Genomic DNA, 21,371 nt, shown 5'->3' on the forward strand with positions numbered 1-21,371 from the left:
AGCGAGCGTCTACACTCTACATGCTTTTTATTACAAGACTACCGAGCATACGTGGAAAATTCATCATCCAGTAACTACATCTAAAGCACAAATATTTGAAAAAAAGAGAAGAAACAGATTCATTAAATTATATGATTAAATCATTGACCAAATAGAAAATTTATATAATAAAGCCAGAAAAAAAGTTGTAAAATATAGTTTACAATAATTATTCACATTCAAGGCTGTACATCAATACATACAACAACGTGGCCCCGAACATGAATTCAATCCAAATAATTCATATATTAGATTTTAAATAACACAGACTGAACTAGAGGCCAACAATAGCCAGCAAATAACCTTATATAAGAATAAAAATACAAAAGTGTATATCCTAATATCATTGCATTATTTGTTTTCATAAGTTTTAAATTTTTGCTTTGCCTGTACATCACAGTTACAGCTACAGACCAGGTAGAGAATTTTACACATGTTCTAACTGACTGCCACCAACCTGAAAGACAGCTAACATACTATTGATTCATCCGATTTTGTGTTAAGGAACAGCTACAGCAGTTCTAAATAATGCAAAAATTTATTTTTGTCAATGTCCAATCAAACTTCTGATAAGGATAGAGAGGCTTTTCACCAGCAAAACGACCCCTATTCAAAAATCATTCTGCCAGATTGGTTGGGACTAGGGTGGATCACACGCTAAAAAAAGGTCTGCCTTTTGTAAAAAGTTCTCTGTTCGCGAAGTTTGGTGTCTCTTCACACTGAAAAAGTGGGTTCTGGGGAAAATTCAGGTATACATGTAGGCTAGTTCAGTTGCCCATCACAGCTGTCCGAGCTACAGATAAAACTGCTCTTGGCTGGAACAGCTCCTTCCCCAAACCAGTTCTCCACAGGCAGCCTGATTTGCAACTCCGCAACCTTGGGCCAGCAGCCTGCCCCCCTCAGAAGCTCTGGAAGTGACTCCTGCCCTGATTTAGGGCACTTGCCATATAGGCTGCCTAAGTGGGAAGGGCCACACCCACCTGAGTCACTGTCAGCTCATGTGAGCTTTGGATGAAAAGAAACAATGTGGAAAAATGCACATGGCGACATCTCTAAGAATAGTACCTGCATCATATTCTGGCAAGCGGCTGCAGCCTCTGCGGTCTGGGGAGTGAGCACCCTGTCTGTGGACCGGACAGGGGACAGGGGACCTGGGGTGTCAGAGGAGGGCAGGAAGTCCAATTCTCCACAATCCAGCCAAAAATCTCTGGCAGACTCAAGTGACACTGAGCACAGCACCTAAAAAATCTCTCACACACCTCTCCTCTCAGAATCAATGGACCCCAAACTAAAGTGGAGAAATTAGGAATGAAACCAAATTGGGTGTTCTGGGTTTGAAGACAGCCAGACAACCTGCAACACTGTGAGGGAGGACAGGGGAGGAGTCCCGAAAGCCACGTGGGCCAGGACAATCACCCTCTACAGTGAAAAGGCCTGGCCACTGCGCTCTACTAACTGCTAAGACCTTCCTACTGAGTGCCACCATTTGAAGAGCACAGGGGCAAATAACCTTATGTTAAACCCAACTGCCTACATGGTCTCTTTCTCAAGTAGACATTTTGCTCTTTTACTGATTCCAAATGGCCCAATGTATTTTCGGAGTCTACACACACTTAATTACAAATCATCCACTATGCATGTGGCAAGGTCAGTTCAACACTTTTTATCTCTGCTGCCTGTGCAGATGCAAATTCAGTACCATTGTGGACACAAAGTACAAGCTTCTGAAAATATCACCAAGCATGTGAAAGCCACAGCAGCAGGGATGGGAAGGTAACTAACATGCAAGCATAACCAGATTCTGTCAATGAAAATAAGGAAATGCATTTTTGGAAAAATCTGTCACAAACGGACTGCAATAAATGATATTTTAGCATTGTGGGGGGAAAAAAAAAGAGCAGTCTTATTAAAACATTCTTTGGAACACACACCTTAGCAGAAACTGATTTGTCCAGAATCTGTAGGACAACTGAGGAGGTTGTGTGCTGGAACTCTGAGCATCTAAGCCTCAGATGAAGACAGGAAGAGAGACTAATACCACCTTTAAAACAAACTCTTTGTGACCCCAAAACACTACTTCTAGGAACCAAGGGTGGGGGGCGATCAGAGTCAAAATCAAAGATTTACGAGGGTATTCATCACAGCATTATTTAAATAGTGAAAAACCAGAAACCATCTAAATGTTTTATAACAGGAAAATGGTCAGATAAGTTACGATAAAACTGATAACCATATTAAGCTCTACAATCACTAAAAACAATGTTTTTAATCATTGTTCATGATGTGGAAAAATGCCTAAGATAAATTATCAAGTGAAACAAGCTAGATGCAGAACAGTGTGTGTTTCATGTTCCCACTTCAGTTTAAAAAGCAAACAAATATGTGCATGGGGGGTGGGGGGGTTATACACCAAAATGTTCACAGTGGTCTCTTCTGGGTGGTAAGCCTACAGCTGATGTTCTCAGAAAGCAAATGTTTTAAGAAAGTACAGAACCACCTGGAGCCCCTGGGCTGGCACCTGGCCCTCGGTGAGTTTGTGCCACGGGGCGACTCCTGCAATGCCTACAGGCCTCGGCCACAAATACCACAGGGCGGCAGTAAGGGCCTGGAGAACGTGCGGGGCCCACCAGCTCCGGCACACCCGCGAGAGGCATCTCCCGCAAAGCAGGTCTGTAACACTCCTGAGAGCCAAGGTTCAGAACAGCAGGTGCAGTGCCTTTGTGCACCCCACGGGGCCACCTGCTACACGACCCATCGCCCACTGTCCTGGTCAGGTCCACAGAAAGAGGGAAGGAAACAGCCCCACCCAAGCCTGGCTTCCTGGAGTTCCCAGAGAGGGGCAAGGCGCAGTGGGCCACCTGAGCCTGTGGAGGCCACAGCCCCACTCCCTCCCCTCCATGCCCAGCGAGGCCACATGGTATGGGACCAGCTCTGCGTGCCGGCTATGTGGTTGGCACTGAACCTTCTCCTGGCCCTCACTAAGACACATGGCTCCTGAATCTAGTCAACAGAGCACTTTCTTTCTCAGTGTGGATAAATCACCTGTACTTCCATGTATGTCTGGTACATACTCGATTGACAGCCATGCCCACATCTTAGAAGGCAAGGCACCTGCACCGGGGACAGGCACTCTAAGGACAAGCTGCATACAACGAAAGCCGACATGGACAAGCACAGGGTAGGAAAAGAACATGTATGTGCCTTAAAAAAAAAGAGGAGGGGGGAAGAAGGCTCTGAGAGGAGAAAGGTGGCGAAGGGAGAAGGGCTCAGCTGTCACTGGCTCAGGCAAGGGCAGTCACTTCAACTCTGTCAGCTGCGAGCTGAACCCTGAACCCCTCATTCTCTGGTTCCGGAGGTTACGATGGAGCTGGCGGGTGAAGCCCAGGAGGTAGTGGCGCTGTCCAGAGAGGAATGCAGCAGACGCTGCGTCTCTCCCGGAGCAGCCCAGCCGAGCGCTCTTGTGAGAGCCAAACGCCAGCCCTGCTTGTTTCCCCATAACCGGACCCAAGGAAGAACACTGTGCAAGAGCAGCCCCCAACTCTCCAAACAGCACGCCCACAGACGCGGGTGTTCTAAGAAAGGTTAAATGATCAACACGGGGAGTAAGCTGGAAATGACATTCCTGAAGGCCCAGAGAGACTTAATTTTTGAAAAGCAGGTGAACACAGGCAAGCCTCTTCAAAAGCGAGGAGAAGGAAGAGGGAAGCGTGACCTATGACCCTGACCCCAGCAGCATCCCACTCCCCTGGGTGCCCCAAGGGCAGGCACGCCCCCCACAGCTTGGCACCCGCCCCGGCATGGGCACGCGCGCACACGCACCCTCGCTCACTCATGCACGCGCAGCTCTCATACAGCAGTGCACAAGACCCAAAAGGAAGCCGCCGGCACTCCCTGCCCCACCTCCGCTCCTGTCCGGCCCCCTGCACGGCCCAGCAGGGGCAGCTCCACAGCCACACTCCCCTCACCGGGTTGACACAAGGGCCACTCATATCACTAAACCCATTTGAGAAAGACATCTTTTCTCCGATTTGGACCACTCGTCAACACGGGGTGACGGATGCTTTGTTCAAGACAGGAGATGGGGGCAGAGTGGTCAGGGGGGACCTCTCCTGTGTGAGCCTTCTACTGGTGCCTTCGTGAAAGTCTCCAGGAAACGGCAAAGTTGTTCATCCCCTGGGGACAGATATGAGTCTGTGAGCAGCCTGCAGGCAGCAGTGCCTCTACCCCGCCCACCTGGGGCTGCGGACTGCCCTCAAGGGACACGGGCAGGGAGAGGAGCTCCGAGCCCCACCAGGCCCACAGGCTTTCTCTGTCCAGGGAGCAGCAGCAAAGAAATCAAAGGACCAGTAAATCGTGGACCCCCTGCGGTAGGTATGCAGCACTGTGCTGCCTCTGAAAAGAGAAAGGCAGGCAGGCTGAAAGCGCAGGGGGCGAGCAGGCTGGGCGCTCAGACTCCAGTGTGGTGTTCCTACCCCTCATGCAAGGTGAGCAACATTTTCTTCCTGGCAAGGTCCACATCTTGATGGGGATAAATGACCTGGCAGCATGAGAAGGCTTTCAGACTTTCACTGTGGAGATGTGAACGTGCTGGAAGTCAGGCTACAAGAACGTTCCCTCACCACGAAAGGGGTGCGTGTCACAGCTGGGAGACCGCTGGTGCCCAGAGACCCTCAGCCCTAGCAAACTGCGCCGGGGGGCCTGCATGTTCCACCCTCGGACCAAACTCTCAGGAGGGGCTCATCAGGCAGCACTCCCCCACGTGGGGGACGCCAGGCCCAGTCTGCCCTGCTGCCCTGGCCTCGTGCCCAGAGCAGGGCACAGCCTTCCCTGTCTCCTGGCGCAACTGGGTGCCCACCTCTGACAGTGCTCTTTTCAGACCTGTGCTTCTTTCGAGCTCCACAGGGCCAACCCCGCTCAGAGGGACGTTCAATGCGAACGGCCTGCTGGCACCCTTCAACCTCAGCAGCGGCTCCATAGCACACCCCGACAGCCCGCTCCACATCTCCGCACCTGGAGCCTGCCCAACGAACACAAGCCATGGAGTGCTCACAGCCAGAGCAATGCAAGAAGGCAAGCAGGGGCCCTGGCAGGGCAAAGGGGCATCAAGTAAGGGACACAAGAAAAGAAGTACACAGACCAAAGCCAAGAACCCTCCCACCCGCCAGAGATCGAAGCCACCCTGGCAGAGGCGTGCATGGCTCCCTGCCGACGGGTTCTGTGATAACCTAGGGGCAGGAAGAGCCCAGACACACACCCCATCCCCTCGGCCACAGGAGGACCGGCCGGTGCATGACCAGGGCGTGTGGTGCAGAGCTGGTGACTCGAGTCTGTTCCACTCGCCCGGGCGGGAATCAGGTGGACGTGCACGGCGCTGGGTCCCCAAAACAAGGAGAGCTTGGGGAGCCTCCACAGAGCACAGAGAGCAAGCAAAGCGACCCTGAATTCCTTTTCGTTATTGGTTTTGTTCTTTGTGTGGTTGGGTATTTTTTTCTTCTTTTCTTTTAAATAAAAAAGCTGCAAGGTTCTGCCGTCTGCGTCCCCCTTGAGATGGCTGGCAGGTGGTCTGGAAGCGTCCCGGAGGGCGGTGAGCCGCGCTGGGGCAAGTGTCCTGGCAGCGACTGCGGCAGCCGCAGACCTGTCACTGCACGGCGGCATCCGGGTGGCTCTGGTATCTGTGTCTCCACACTTCCTGGATCTTTTTGCACCATTTGTGAGCGTTCCCACTTGGGTCCATCAGGTAATACGTCCTGTTCGGCTGTGGAGACAGAAACCGTTTAACGATGCTGAGGGGGTGCCACCAAGAGCAGCACCCTACTGCAGCCACGGAGGGTACATTTGGAGGCACACGAGCATGGGTTTTCCCTGTGCATATGTGCAGACATCACACGTGTGGGCAAGGACCTACAGTTCCCTTAGGTCACCCCCACCCTGACAAACAAGCACAGGGGCCTGGGGGGCCCAGCTCGCAGCTGAGCTGGGAGCGTGGGGCCCCTGGGACACGAGAAAAGGGGGAGACAACTGCCCTGCAGAGGAGAACCCGTACAGACAAACTCACTGTGTGCACAAAGAAGGTTTTAAAGTTCTTGGCCTCTGGTCGGAGTTCTTGCGACCATGGAATTTCGCCTTTGAGGACTTTGTTGACAGGATCCACATAATACAAGTGTGGCCCTTCTGTGAGCAGTAACTGTCGTCGTCGTGCAAACAAGCCCTGATGCAAAACGAAAAGACCCTGCTCGTCAGGGCTCAGAAGTGGGAGCGGGCAGCACCTACCGCGGCCTCAGAGGCTTGGCCATCACAGCAGCCTGGGGCTCGGGACCAGCGCCAGCCCTCTGTCCACTCGCCTGGAACCTGGCCTCTCAGGTCACAGAGGGGCAGGCAGAATGAAGCGCCCAGCCTGCCTGGCCTTTGTGAGCTGGATTCCAACAGCCCCACTTGGGCGTGTCTCCCTCCTGCTGCCACATGAGGGAGCGGCAGCACCGGCAAGCAAAACCGAGCCTGCTCCACCGAGCCTGCCAGGGACAGTCAGGGCGCCCCTCGTGCCCTCTGCTCCATGGGGTGGGGGTGGGGCTCCCCACTGCTGGCACCGACCAGGGTGGCGTGTGCAGCATGGCCAGGAACGGAGGCCTGGGGCCTGAACTCAGAAGGGCCCATGTTGGCAGAGTGTTTGTGGAGTCTGATATTTTTGACACAATTAATCCATGAAACAAATAACAACTTTCAAAAACAACTCTAATGAAGTAAGAGACAACTTGATAGGATATCAAAACCCCAAGCCAGAAATGAGAGGCTGTATTTCTATTTTACCACAGCCTTCCTGTGTGGTTTCAAACAGCTTCCCCCGAGTGGCTCAAGTCTTCCTTAGCCGTCAAATCTAGAAATGATCTTTCAGAGAAAGGGAACCAAGACCAAGGACACATGCGCAGCAAGGATCAGCCGGAGCCTGCGGCGGAAGACCAGACCCTGACGTGGCTGAGGGGAGACAGACCCTCGGGGAGATGCAGTGAGAGTCTGACTTACCTTTCGCTTATCTACGGGACCCATCTTTAGTATTAAGTTATTTTCTACAAACTGGTGCCTATAAAAAGAAGAAAACAAGAATGAGACGCTCACGTGAGTCAGGGATAAAAATTCTCCCCAAGCTCCTCCACTCAAAACGAACTTGCTGAGGGCATCTGCGTGCCTTGCCCAGGCCTCTCCCGTCATGGCCCCAACTCGCTCCAGGAACTCAGGAGGCCCCAAGTGTCACAGAGGGCGCAGGTGCCCACTGCTCAACCGCTTTCGGTCAGGGTGCGTGGACCAGCACCGTTGCCTGCTGCTACCTCTGGCTCGGCAGCACAAAGATGGTGGCGAGGGGACGCCAGTTCTCCTTCATGTGAACAAAGCTGGGGTGAACACAGAGCTCCCGAAAGGGAGGAGGCTTCTGAGAGTCAGCCCCAGGACACGGACTGCTGGCCACGTGATACCTCCCCAAGCTGGGCCCCCCAATCCAATGCTCAGAAACCACCGAGCAGCTGTGAATCACAGATCCTGGAAAGACCTGTGCCAGACTTGGTTTGAGAACATCTTCTCTGGTGTTTCTACCACAGTAACACAGCACTCCTACTCAAATATGGCAGGCGTTTGGAAGAGAAAGCTAGGAACACAACTTTGACCTAATGTGCATTCTTAGCAAGTATACTTCACTTTGACTCCAAGGAGGATAAAAGAGGTTGTTTTAATGTCTACGGGTTCTTGCTTTTGGTTAAAGTGAATAGTTACCGGTCTATGTTATGACTTTACTGAAATTCCTGATCTGAGGATCTACTGTAGAACACAACAATATTTTTTATTTGGAAAGGCCTAAAACAACTGTCATCTCCAATAGTGACAATTTTATTACCACTTTAGTATCTGAGCGCACCCACAAGGGACCCAGTGCGTGCAAGACGACTGGCCGAGCTAGCAAAACCGTGTTTTCCCACCCAGCTCACCTGGCACCGAGGTCTGCCCATGCTAACCCAACCAGACCCAGGCTGGCTCCAAAGCTCACAGAGGCCCCATTCCCAAGAACCCAGCCTACATGTGAGTGGACATAGCCGCAGGTGGATTCTGAAAACTAAAAAGAATTTTAATGAAAACAGTGCTGTATGAGGAAAAGTACAACACCTCCCTCTCAGAGTTACTTAAAAACCAAACTAACAAACAAAACCAAGACTTGAAACAAAGAGGAAAAAAATTCAGGAGATTTTTGAAAAGCAGATAGAATGATCTGCAGCACAGAAACAGATCAGACAGAAAGTCCCTTCTAACCAACAGACCCTAATGTAGAAGAACTGGATGTGTAGTAAAGAACCATAAACTAACCATAAGGGGAAGACTTGAATTAAAGTGTACTAGGTGTGGGAGGGTCCGGGGCGGGGGAGGCAGCCAGACCCCCGGGGGCGCTGGGCCGATGGTGCCACAGTACCAGGGAAGCCTGACAGACAGGTACAGAAAGAAGTGGCCTCACGGTATCTTTGCAGCCTCATGTGGTCTGACAGGAGACACCGAATGAAATATTAAATCGAACAAGAGATTCTGGTTTTCCCTGAGCTTGAGAAACTGGGGAAGATTTTTCTCGAGGATAGTTGACACTGAGTCCAGTTCACCGGCAGCCCCAAAGCAACCCAACCCCCCCGCCAGGGCCGAGCTAGGAGAGGGGGGAGGAGTTTCTGTCTAAGCAGCAGTCAGGACCACGGGAGGACAAAAGCACCTCCAACTACAGAACCACCAGGGTGAACCAGGAGGCAGGCTGGAGAGGTCTTCAGTAAATATGGCCCACAGGGTCAACATCACTCTGCAGAGCACATGCAAAGCAACAGGAAAGGCTTAAAGCTTAAAAAAAAAAAAAGAACAAAGGATACAAACTAGCAATTCCCCAAAGAGGGCATGGCCCCCAAATTTTCAATGGCTCTAAGGAAACAAAACTGAGCTAGCTGCCCTTCCTGGGTGCCCTACTGGGGTTGCCCCGGTGTGTGTGTGTGAGCACCTGCTCAGCACCGGCGCCTGTGGTCCTGAACTTGAAACTCGCTTAATTTGGAGGGCGCCTGGGTGGCTCAGTTGGTTAAGCGACTGCCTTCGGCTCAGGTCATGATCCTGGAGTCCCGGGATCGAGTCCCGCATCGGGCTCCCTGCTCGGCAGGGAGTCTGCTTCTCCCTCTGACCCTCCCCCCTCTCATGTGCTCTCTCTCTCTCTCTCATTCTCTCTCTCTCAAATAAATAAATAAAATCTTAAAAAAATAAATAAATAAAAGCAATTTGGAAATGATGTATTGAGACGTAATCCCACTCCCAGCCATTTACCCTCAGGAGGTAAAGAAAAATGAAGATTAGAAGCACAGATGTCCACAACAATAGTATTACAGTGAAACCGAAACCACAGCAATGGCTCAGCAACAGAACATTCTGGCACCGCAGGGAAGCAGGCAAGCCCCTTCCTCGTCCCTGCCGTGAGGACCCCACTGACAGAGCCCAGCCTGACTACGTGGACCAGCACGCTCTCAGGCCCTGTCACACGCGCACAAGCGCAGCCTCCGCCTCTCGCATTCCTCCCAGGCAGTGACAGACAATGTGGGCTCCTGACTGGATCCAGTGGCTGGGGTGAAACGACCCCGAGGCAGGACGCAGAGAGGCTTAGAAGCTCCATTATTAGCACAAATGCCACAATCCGATCGGGCAGTGCATTTGCCAATTAGCTTACAACAGGCTGCTAGTGAGCTACCTTGAAAAGTTTAAGTACTTATTAAAGGAGTCATTTTCAATTTTTTACTTCAAAAAGTCAATTTCCACTCCCCTGAAAATGCACCCCCCGCCCTGCGCATGAGGCGCGTTTTCCTTGCTGGCAAATGGTGGATGCTGTCCGCAGACTTGGAGCTGAAGCCAGACCCGAGTCAGAGACTCTCAGAGTGTGGTCAGCAGGCAGGTCACCGCAGCTGTGCTGACCACACAGTGACGCTCACCACTGGCTCTGTGCCGATGTCCATGCAGGCTTGCCCATGGTCGTTTTCCTAGGGGGGATGCTGTCAAGGTACTCCTTCCTCCTGATCCCAAAGCCAGGGTTCTCTCCTCCTCACCCTATCCCTCCAGCAACCCCCAGGCCCCAAGAAGGTCATCTTGGAAGATGCAAGCCTGAGGCCACAAGCAAGTCTGAGCCACTTCAGGGCACAGTCACTCCCAGGGAAGCCGAGCGAGCCGGCCAGAACCCCAAGGCGGCTCTTCTGACCACCTCAGGAAGCCTCTCCACACTGGGCGTTGACCCAGGGGATGGAAGAACAAGCGACTGTGGCCAGTTTGCTCTAAAATGCCAGCTCTGGGGACCCCTTTACACCCTCAAACTTGATGGAAGATCCCAAAGAGATTTCCTTTATTGGAGTTACACGTTGATATTTAGGTAGGAGAAATTAAGAGAGACATTTTTAAATACTTAATTCATTAAAAACCACAAATAAAACCATCACATACTAATATAAATAACATTTTTATTCAAGAGTAACTTTTTTCCAAAACAAAGATAAGTCATGGGAAGCATGACCCCACTGTACATTTTGCAAATCTCCTTAATATCTGGCTTCAGAGAAGACAGCTGGGGACCCCCATCTGCCCCAGCCTTCACTGGGCTGTGCCCCGCTGTGCAGGCTAGAGCACACGAAGGACTCAGCCTCACTGAGTCAAGTAGCTGGAACAGGAAGGAGTGCCTTTAAAAGCCTCTTCAGATGACGATGGGCGTTCTTCTTTGATAATGCACCCAAACTCAACAAGCGGAGTTCCTTCAAGGTCCACTGCCAACCTGGAGTTGGAGTCCCACGACGGCTCTCTCACACTCTGAGACACTAGAACTCATCGGTGTACCTGGCACTTTGAACAGCTCTGCCCCCAGCACCCAACCTGGAAAACGGTGGTTTGCCGAGTCATGGAAATCGCCCCAACACCGACAAATTACCTCCCACGATATCCGCCAATCAACTCATTACCGTCATGACCTCTCTCCTCAAGTCTTTAAGTCCTGGGAAGATGTCAAACTCAAGTGAGGGATAAAGGTTCCCCAAATCCTAATTTTGATTTTATCACTGGTAACAAATACTGGCAGTTGTTTGTCTTAAAGGACGGGCTCATTCCACTCCTTTTCCAGAAAAAACGGCCCAACGGGCAAGTCTGAATAACCCCAGTTTGCCGGTAAAACACTGTAGTGAAAACGGTCTTGCATGCAAAGAGCAGCTGACCGCACTCCCAACACCACTGCTTTGCTTGAGAGAACTCACCTTTGGCTTGGCAGCAGAGATGCTTCCTGCAGACTTCCCACTGCATTCAGACTACTAATAAAACCAGTAATTTTTGACGACTACTCCCAAGTGAGCCTGGTTTCTTTTCTTCCCGTGCGTGCGTGGAAAGCCCAGGTGCTCGAGCACCGCCTGGTGCCACAGCCTGGACTCCTGACCTGCCCCCGAGGCTGTGCCAGCCACTGCTTCCGCAGCACTGGTGCACAGGTCAACAACACATCTGTTCCAGAACAGGCAGTGAGATTCCAAAGCAGGACTCGAGGCAGACCCTGACCTGCGCCTGAGGAGGCGCGCGCAGCTGACACTGTGCTCTTTGTGCGACTCTGACGGAGAAACTGACTGCAACTGCAGAAGAGGCAACCTTCCCAAACGGTAGGATCACTCCGGTGGGTGCCGGACAAGTTGGTATGGTGTGTGCCGTAAGCATTCTGGGAAACTCTCTGGCTGATGAACCTGCCCTCGTGGATGTTTTGGAAGATAAACTCAAGGGAGAAATGATGGGTCTGCAACATGGGAGCTTGTGTCTTCAGACAGCTAAAACTGCGGCAGGTGAAGACTACTCTAGGACCGCTGACTCTAGCGTTGGGGTGGTAACTGCAGGGGTCCCCCAGCAGGAGGGAGAGAGCCGGCTCAGTCTGGTGCAGAGGAATGTCAGTGTCTTCCAATTCACCGTCCCTCGGATAGTCCAGTATGGTCCTGGTGGTCCTGTGACTGTGGTTTTCAACCCAGCGGGAGGTCTCACATATGTGATTTGGAAACTAAGGGGACTACGCAAGCACTGTGTGATTGTAAGTGGGTATAATCTGGATTCTGTTAGATTTCGCTATCTTACGGCTGAAACACTTGGCACTCATCCCAGCAGCTGCCATGGATGGACTTTGGGAGAACATGGCGACTCAAAAGTGGATGTGTGGAGTGGAGTGAATGCAGCAGGCATTTGTGCCCAGGAACTGAATCCAGAAATGGGAACAGATGGTGGCGGTGGAAACTGGAAGGGAGTGCATACGAGGGTGGTTCAAAGTGCCTATGAAGTCATCACACTCAAAGGACATACCAACTGGACTAGTGGATTAAATATGGCTGAACTCACTGAATCCACATTGAAAATCTAGCCAGGATTCGTCCGGTGACGATGGTGCAGGGAATGCATGGCACTGAGAACAAAGTATTCCTGAGCTTTCCATGTATCCTGAATGCTCAGGGATTAACCAGGGCGATCAGCCAGAAGCTGAAGGATGATGAGGCTGCTCAGCTCAAGAAAAGTGTAGATACCTTGCGGGACATCCACAAAGACCTAAAGGCCTGTGACTTCCGGCTTCTAGAGCTTTCAACACCACAGTGTGATTAACCATGAATGATCCTCTAGTTTTCATCCATGTGCATGGACCGCAGTTAGCTTTTCTCTTCCTAAATATGTGATTTTGGGCTCAGAGACTTGAAGACCACACTTGGTTCAATGCTTGCAATATGAGCAGTATCTGGAGATTTAGCCACTCGTAAGGAAAAATATAACTTGGCCAGAGGGATGCCAACTCACTCCTGGTGTCCGCAGCCGCCTCTTTAGCCCAGAGAGCTGCTGCACCAGGGCCTGTGGCAGTGCCGGGACTCTTCACCCCGACTGTCACCTGGCCGGCACTCCACCATGTCAACGGCCCAACACTCCTTGGCCTCCCAGCTGTCGAGTGCACTTTTCCAGCCTGGACAACGTAACTTTGAAGATGCCACAGCGGCTTCTGAAGTTTGGCTCTGAAAGAGCTCCTCACATGTACACTTACAACAAGCTATTCGTTTATCGTTCCAACTCTGAATGACAGGCCTCTGGCGCTGCAGTTCCACCGGCACCAGAACAGTATGCAAAACCGTTCTGTTCAGAGACACGGACGGAAGGCACTGACGTCCCGCGTATGAGGGGAAGAGAGCCCTGGCCTGTTGTAGCTCCGTATCTACAGTTCTGCCCAGTGTCTCCGGAACACGCACCGGAGAGCGCTCTGATAGCCCTTGAATGTGGGTGGCGCTGCTGGGGGCTGAGAAAGCACATCTCTCTCTGAGTCAAAATGAAAAATGTTATAAATGTCCTTTTGTTTTAGAACATATCATTAAGATCTACAATGATAATTTCAGATGAAATTTAGAAATGTTTTTCAGAAATCTTTAAATTTTATTGCAAAACAAGTCAGCAAAGTGCCCTGAGATCCTGTTGTGTGTCCATGTAAGCCTAAGGAAAACTTCAGGATTTCAAAGCAAGGATTTACCAGATGACACCGAGTTACAGTGATTATAGCAGATGTAACTGAAGACAGTTAAGAGCCCAGCAGGAATACTGAGAATTCACTAAATCTCTAAAGCTGCACGTATTTATACTGTAAACCTACTCCTGTAGATTCAAAAAAGACGAAGCACACAGCCCAGTAGCTGCCAAAGCAACAACATCATGGTCCAGGGTGCAGCCTCTGAAGACGTGCACTGCACACACTCAGAGAATGAGAGGGAGAAAGCAAGGATCCTCTTAATGCTATTTCACAATTATTACCATGCGCCTTGGGCTGTACACTGAGAGCCCTGTCGTAAGAACAAAGATCTTGCCCTGCCAAATAAGAGATGCTGCAAGCTTCGAGAATCACCAGCCCAGAGAGCCTGAACCTGGAGGGAAGGGACGAGAAGCCAGAACAAAGGGAGGGAAGGCAAGAGGCCTCAGTCCTGCCCAGAACCCAGGCTGCAGGGCCTCAGGGAAGGCCCTAGGCAAAGGCACAAAAGCCTTCTGGGGAGTCACCCCAAGGCTGCACGACAGCGGGCCCAGGAAGCTCGGCGCACAGACCTGCCCGGAGTGCCCGGCCTGGTGGTGCTCACACCATCCTGACCAAAGCCTCTTCCTCCCTACTCCGTACACACTGATACTGCTAAGCAACACCACTTTAGGAAGGGTAAACTCCCGAGAAGTGTAGGTTATTCCAGTTGGCTGACGTCTAACTATACTTTTACTAGAGACGATCATTTCTAATGGTTTGCAATCCTGGCTTCATCACCCACTCCTTCTCCTTTGCACCCTGCCTCCTCCTCTTACTCCTCCAGGCTCGCCTAGCCCAGTCCTCCAACTAGCCTGCCTTCTCCCTCCATGCCCATGCCTACCCCAACACACCTCCCTGCTCATCCCTGCGCCGGACTCCCCTCCGCCCAAGTGAAAGGTGAAACCATAAAAATGCATGAAGAAAAGTGTCAGGGTAGACACACTCTTCTCAACATGACCAAGATGGAAAACAGAAAATAAAAACACAGATGCGTTTGACTTTGTAAGAATTTAGAACTTCTATACAAAAATACACACAAAAAACTGAAAAGACAAACTGAAGAAAAATGTTTGTGAAACATACAACAAAAATATTCTTTGCATCCATGGCTCTCAGAGTCAATTTCGAAAAGATGGAAAATGTACAAGAAGAAAAATAGTCAAAGAAGACCAAGTACCTCGAAAGATAAATAGAAACGGCCAATGATGTTTGCCTCAACCAGGATACAGATGCAAATTCCCATGACCCATTTTTAGAGCATCACAGTGCTTCAGGAGAGGCAAGAGTGCTGGGAGACAGGGGTTCCCTGGCACCGTGGACACAGAGCACCGCATCCTCACATGTGCTCACACCCACTCCACCTGCCAACCCAGGGCCCCCTCTTACGAGAAACACCCAGGCAAGTGGGAAAACCTACATGCAAAAGATGATCTGCAATAGTGAAAACTCTAGAATGCCCCACACGCCCCACCTAGGAGCGGTGGTCATTTGGTCGGTGGTAAATCCACGTCAGAACACTGATGCTGACAAGGCCTGGCTCACTGAGCCCTGAGGGTCTCAAACCCACTCATCCCCAGGCCAACACCTCCAAACCCCTAATTCAAGCTGAACCCTTTGAGGGTCCTTGTTTCCCGAGCATTAATGGCAGCAAGGGAGGTGTGCGGTGATACGGGGCCTTGGCAGGCAGTGGAGATGGAGGGTGGGCGCCCGTGCTCTCGGTCTCCCGCTGCTCGACTCCCACGCGCTTGGCTCCGCTCTTCTAAATGGAGCACAGCTTACATCTATGGATTCTTACCAAGGGTTTCCACTGGCCTGCTTCTCCAGTAACAACCTCTTCTCATCTTCAGAGAACTCTAAGTCCAGTTCAAAAGAATTAGTGTCCAGGTCATGGATATACTGCTCGATGTTGCTGCCCGCCATCTGCGGCAGGCCTGCATCCGAGGCGGACAGGGAGTGGGAGGAGGAGGACGAGGACACCTGCATGCAGCCGAACTGGCTCAGGAGGTTGTCGTACTGCACAGAGAAGAGGGAAGAGTGAGAGCCACGCACGATTTCCCTTGGGCCCCCAGCCCAGACCCAGCAAGCTCACGCCCTGGAGGTCTTGAGGCCCCCGTGGCCGCTCTGACTCCTCCTGCACCAGATGGTGAGCCCCTGAACCAAGGCAGGGCTGGGTGCTGCCAGGTCTGATCCCCCTCCTGATGGGCTGACCCCCAGTCTTCATCCCCAGGAAGAGGAGACCCAGGGCCTGGGGACTGCTGACCCCTGCAAGCCCTGGGCTACCCCAACCAGAGGAAAGAAGAGGAGGGATGGATGGCCTCCTGGGTGCAGAGGCATCCTCTTGTAAGCTCAGGAGCCCTCCTCCTTGACCCTGTGGCCTGACGTTTCTAAAAGTCTGTGGTTGTCATTTGTCCCAATTTGTGTTCAATTTAAAAAAAATATATATCCCTTTTAACTCTAGCAAATATTAATTAAATTTGATAAAAAGCTGCCTGCTCTTCTGGAGAAAGCTATAAACCGGTGGTAACACGAAAATGGACTTACTCACATAAGTGCCTGTGCATTCAGATACCCCTGGGGCCGGTGAGAGGGCCAGAGAGCCCCCAACAAAGACCTAAGGAAGAGTGCTCGCCCTTGACGGCCTGCTCCCCACAGCTGCAGGCCCCACACCTAAACCCCACTGCAGCCAAATATAAGGGAAAAGAAGCCACCAGCAAGGGCTGAGACCAGAGCCCGTGTGTCCTTCCAAGTCCCCTGTGTGTCCAGAAAGGCCCCTGCTGCCACCCTTGAAGGTGGGCCCTGGACACAGCACACCGCCCCCACCCCTGCAGACCATGCTCCCACCTTCCTGACTCACTGCCGGGAGTGGCCTTCTCCCAGGTGCTCACACTGCACAGACAGCAGGCTCAGACCCACCTCACTGGCTCCTGGGTGGAACTGACCCTGGCTGGACACTCCTACGGCCTCTCATCTAAGTAAGGTCTTCTTCTAGCACATTCTCTGCTTCTGCTCTGTGAGGACTCCCTGGACCAAGGCCACCTCTGCTCAACATCCCAAAGTTTACAGAGGCTTCCACTGCCAGGTGTCTCAGGAGCTGCAAGGCCAATGAGACGGGATGTCTCCATCATCTCCATTTCTAAAACAGGGAAACTGAGGCATGGAACTGCCCCAAGACCACAGCCTGCTAGCTAGCACCGAATTAGAACCGGTCCTCTACGTCTTTCCTACCACGCTCCACAGAAAGCTCCAGATGTATCTCAGCTCTCTGCTCTTCGATCCTGGGTAGCATCTAGGACAACCCGCAGCACAAAACGCAAGCCCAGAAAGAGCGAGTGACAAGGGGTGACGCTGGCTGGCATGGGGGTACCTGCCGGCGCGCACTAAGGAAACTCCCCATGATGCTCCAGCACGGAGGCTTTTCCCAAGGGTGCCACACCTGGCACACCCCCTCCAGGGTCTAACCACCAGCACCACCACCAGCCACAGCAGCAGATTAAGAACACACAAGAGAACCAAGTGCCCGCTCTCTTCATTCCCTGAGCAAACACAGTTCCCAGTTCTTTGCCCCCAGAGGGAGCCCCCTTCCTGCTGAAAAGGACCCCAGACTCTCTTGGGGCCTTGTGGATGAGAACATGCCCCTGCAAGACTGTCAACACCCACAGAATAGGAGTGCCCCCTCCCGTATTGGACACCTTCCCAGGTCAAGGCTCACTTCACTGTCCAAATGCAAAGTCTGGTACAGCGAGCGCTGCCTGAATACCTCCCCAAGGCTTTCAAACCACACAGCTTTGAAAGCTGAGGATGCGCCATCTAACAGAAAGTAAGCCATTAACCAATGGAGCTGGTTTTAAGATGGCCACACCTGAGTACTGAGAAGCCAGGGTTCGCAGCGAGGTGAATGCAACCAACCAGCAGACAGAAGGCCTGCCCAAGACACTCCACCGTGCGTGTAACACACGTGCACAGGCACACACAGCTCCACGAAGCTGAGCCCCGAGTCAACAATGGCATGAGTGGCCCCTGCAGAGCCGGCAGTCGGAGCAAGCTGCTTCACTGGCCACGGCTCCAGAAGGACGTCAGGCCCGGGGGACGGAGGCCTGTGGTGGGGTCCCCCGCGGTCTGCACACGTGGAGGCTGCCGACAGCTGAGACCACCATGGTGGGGGAAGCAGGCCAGAAGTGAGCCCAGATGGCTACCCACATCCGACTCCCTTCAAGTCTGGGCACAAAGGATATTTTAGGACAATGAAAGGGTAATGTGTTCACAACAGTAAGTAGGAGACAGAAGAAACTCGGTCTCAGAGGATACGAGCAGTAATTTTAACTAAGCTGTGGATGACTTTTAGATAAAATCTAAATTCCCCAGTCAACTAATGTGGCACTCTATACACGGGAATTGGCTAGAATAAGCCATGAGGACAGAAGTTACACCAAGAGAACGGACTGTGGATGGTAACAGAAACATGGGAAATCATATTTAAACATGGGGAGTCATGGTGGAGGGTGAGGAGGGAGCACAGGACTGCCAAGAAGCTGGTCACTGGTGGTGTGAGGGGGGTGCATGGCCACTCACTGTATCCCTCTGCCCACTTCCGTGTCTTCACATCCTCCATAAGGAACGTTCAAACAACAAATATACTCAAGACCCCACCTCTACTAGGCACGAAAGGCTAACAGTGACCAGTGTCCCCCAAAAGTTCAAAGCAGCAGCACCCTGGGCTTCTGGAAGATGAGAAGCATTCCAGAATGTCTTTAGACGCACAATTACAAAGCACCAGCCAAAAGGAGAAGACAGAAGCCCAGGGGGACAGCATGGAGGGTGCTGCTCCCATGGGTTCCAGTCTCCCTGACCCAACAGCATGCTGCCTCTGGGGGAAAACTAACTACAGTAAGAAAAGGAGACTGCCCTCACCCCCCCCAGCCTGGCAATCTGCGCTTGGGGCAGATGGGCAGGTGGACGCTTCACTGGCCCCGGAACTGGGGAAACTCAGCCAGGGGCTGCACAGGGCTCAGCCACCAACACGTCTATACTGGCCTCCCCTCCAGCCATGCATTCCACAAGCTGGGCTCCCAGGGCCCATGGCAAGGACTCCCTGTGCACCGAGGAATGGTGGCACACAGCACTGCGGGGCTGTTCCTGACACACACGTGCGTGTGCACGCACACGCTCCCCTTGCCAGACACATGCACAAACACCACTCACGCATGCACACACCCCCCCCACACACACACCGCGTACACGCGCGCACATGCATGCACATGCTGGCTGGCTTACGTTTCCGTAGCAGTCCTCGTCATCCTCCGACATGGCTGGCAGGTAGGCGGTGAGCTTCGGAGGCGTCTGATGCTGCAAGTTCTCCCACGTGATGGACTCAAAGAACGGATGAGCTCGCAGGGGGCCGTACCCTCCCATTTCCTCACAGCCTAATCGCTTCGTGGCATCTAAAACCTGAAGCAGAAGTCAACACAAGTCAGTGCTTGGATCGAAAAGTATTTGACAAAAACATTCTTTTTGAGTACTCCTTTTCAATTCTTCTCATCTCAGACAAAGGAGGGCACTAGGGCCTGTCCCGCCCCATCCCACAGCATGCCGTGGACAGCAGAGTCACCCCCAGGGCTTCGTTTACCTCTCTCAAGCTCCTAGCCTTCCCCTTGCATAGGTGAAAATAACTCAAAATTTAATGAATAGCATCAAGTGTTCTCTTAAAATACACAATAAAAAATCCTACAACAAGAAAAAAATAAACATACTGTCTTTAATAACAAAGAGACCAAGAATCTGTCTAGATGGCGAGCTACCACGGACAGAACTCAAAATGCTGTTTTCTCCCAACCGTGCTTCATCTCAAAGGGCCCCAGAGTCGTCTCCTCCCAGATTCAGCTTTACGGCCCTAGACCCACCAAGCATCAACACGCTGCCTGCTGAAGGGACAGGCCCTGGAGAGGCAGGCCGACACAGGACTGACCCTGTCCCCAAGACGAAGGGAAAGTGAAGGGGAGGTCCAGCACCCGTGCACACCAGGGCAGGGACACTGCAGCTGCTAAACACAAACTCAAATACCTTTGCTGCGTGAATCGCTTACCTCTTCTATAGTACCTGGGTGATCTTTAAAACCTTCCTGCAGCAGACTCTAAAGCTGAAACCCACAGATGTCACTGTGCAGGATTTAGAGCTATCTGCCACTGTAATACACCCAGTAGCTCCAGCAACAAGTAACTTAAAATGCCATGTATGTTGATGAACAAATGCAAAATGATACAATGATTTCCTGTCTTACTAAAGTCAAGAATTGGGCATTTGGAAATTGAAAAGGACTTACAGTAATCAGATGACAAAATTTACCTACACTCATTATCAACCCTAAGACACCCTTCTGTGAAACACAGGGGCCTCCAGGAAAGCTGCTCTGACCACAAGTTCAGAGGGACTCAGAGTGTGGCTGTCGGATCATCTTACAGAAGACAATTCAGAATATTTACCAAAAGTTTTTCCACAAGGTCTCTTGCCTTAGGGAAGAATTTTTCAGGAAAGTCATATTCCAACTTAATGATCTTCTGAAATATAAGATATTCATTTCTGTAAAACAAGAAACACCATCACTTGGGCAGAGTGCACAAACATCCCCAGCACAGAGCTTTACCTTTCCCGGGCCAGCAGTCTCCCTCTCTCCTGCAGAGACACTGCTGCAGAAGTCCCCGAACCCTGGCCCAGCCCTGGCCCAGCCCCAGGGCTGCCCCCTCCCACCTCTCCTGCAGCTGCTGCGATGGGCTTGGGGGTGGTGGGTGGTCTTACCCCGCTCGAAAAGGCGGCAGTCCTGCCACAAGCTGGTATATTATACATCCGAGAGCCCAAAGGTCTGAACTTTAAGGGAGGGGGGAAAAACAGAGAAGAACGACGTTTGTAAAATGTCCGTGACAAGCACAGTTCACTTCTGCCCTACTGGTTCTACCGCCCCATCTCTGATCTACTTCTCTTCTTTAAAACTAGGTCAGTGTGAGGGTGGGAACCTGCTCAGGGTCCTTCTTGAAGGGGCCTCCCTGGGGACCCGGACTCGGAGAGTCCCACACACAGCAGGCACTACTGGGCCAGGCCATGCGGCCATTCCCACAGACCCGCCACTGCCGGGGGGGCCCCAACTGTCTCACAGGGCCCACGTGGACCTGAAGAGACAGCAGAGGTCATTCCTGACTACAGAAACACTGACAGTGACAGTGAAGCACCTTCTTCCAGTGCCAGGCAGCAGGTGGTGGCGCTGGTAAGGGGGCTCCTGGCACTCACTGCAGGTCAGTACAGCGATGGATCAACTTAGATTCTCTCGCAACTCACTCAGGGTTTACCCCCAGGACACAGACGCAAGCCAAGGGGCCAAATGAGACAATCCACAGGATATGCACAAAGCAAGCTTTAATTCTGTCCCTTCTTGAACTTGTGAAAAGCCCTATCCCTCCTTCATAAACATTTTAATTCCACATTTTAGAAGAAACAGTTCTAAACTTCCCTAAGCTGTTTCCAGAACCAGCTAGCAGGGACCCTGGAGGGGACGCTCTCCTTGCCTGTGATGTCACCGCCCCCTTCCCACCCCACCCTGCTCACTCTCGCCCCTCAGTGCCCTCTTGGAGCTCATGGCTGACATCAACTTTGCATATTTTCTTTCCTCTGGAAGTTTTTCTTTTTTTTTAATGATTTTATTTATTTATTTGACAGAGAGAGAGAGAGAACACAAGTCTCTCCCTTACCGACAGAGCCACCCAGGCGC

At 51.8% G+C, this 21,371-nt stretch overlaps 1 protein-coding gene and 1 pseudogene across 4 annotated transcripts in view; one reads left to right on the plus strand and one right to left on the minus strand.

Moving 5' to 3' along the window:
• Window positions 1-10: 10 nt before the first annotated feature.
• The window catches only part of PDPK1 (3-phosphoinositide dependent protein kinase 1), an 82,766-nt gene continuing 61,405 nt past the window's right edge, over window positions 11-21,371 (minus strand). For all 4 annotated transcript variants that reach the window (XM_081820257.1, XM_081820255.1, XM_081820259.1 and 1 more), the window contains 7 exons: window positions 20,408-20,476; window positions 20,095-20,191; window positions 18,890-19,063; window positions 15,414-15,631; window positions 7,057-7,114; window positions 6,095-6,247; window positions 11-5,794 (listed from right to left, as the gene is read on the minus strand). In XM_081820257.1, coding sequence (XP_081676383.1) covers window positions 5,678-5,794; window positions 6,095-6,247; window positions 7,057-7,114; window positions 15,414-15,631; window positions 18,890-19,063; window positions 20,095-20,191; window positions 20,408-20,476 — 886 coding nt within the window. In that variant the 3' untranslated portion in view covers window positions 11-5,677. The remainder of the gene's footprint in view (window positions 5,795-6,094; window positions 6,248-7,056; window positions 7,115-15,413; window positions 15,632-18,889; window positions 19,064-20,094; window positions 20,192-20,407; window positions 20,477-21,371) is intronic.
• Window positions 11,693-12,681, plus strand: LOC102727023 (L-lactate dehydrogenase B chain-like; annotated as a pseudogene).

This window comes from Leptonychotes weddellii, chromosome 5 (genome assembly GCF_054177405.1).
Source record: "Leptonychotes weddellii isolate Sample4059 chromosome 5, ASM5417740v2, whole genome shotgun sequence".
NCBI lineage: Eukaryota > Metazoa > Chordata > Mammalia > Carnivora > Phocidae > Leptonychotes > Leptonychotes weddellii.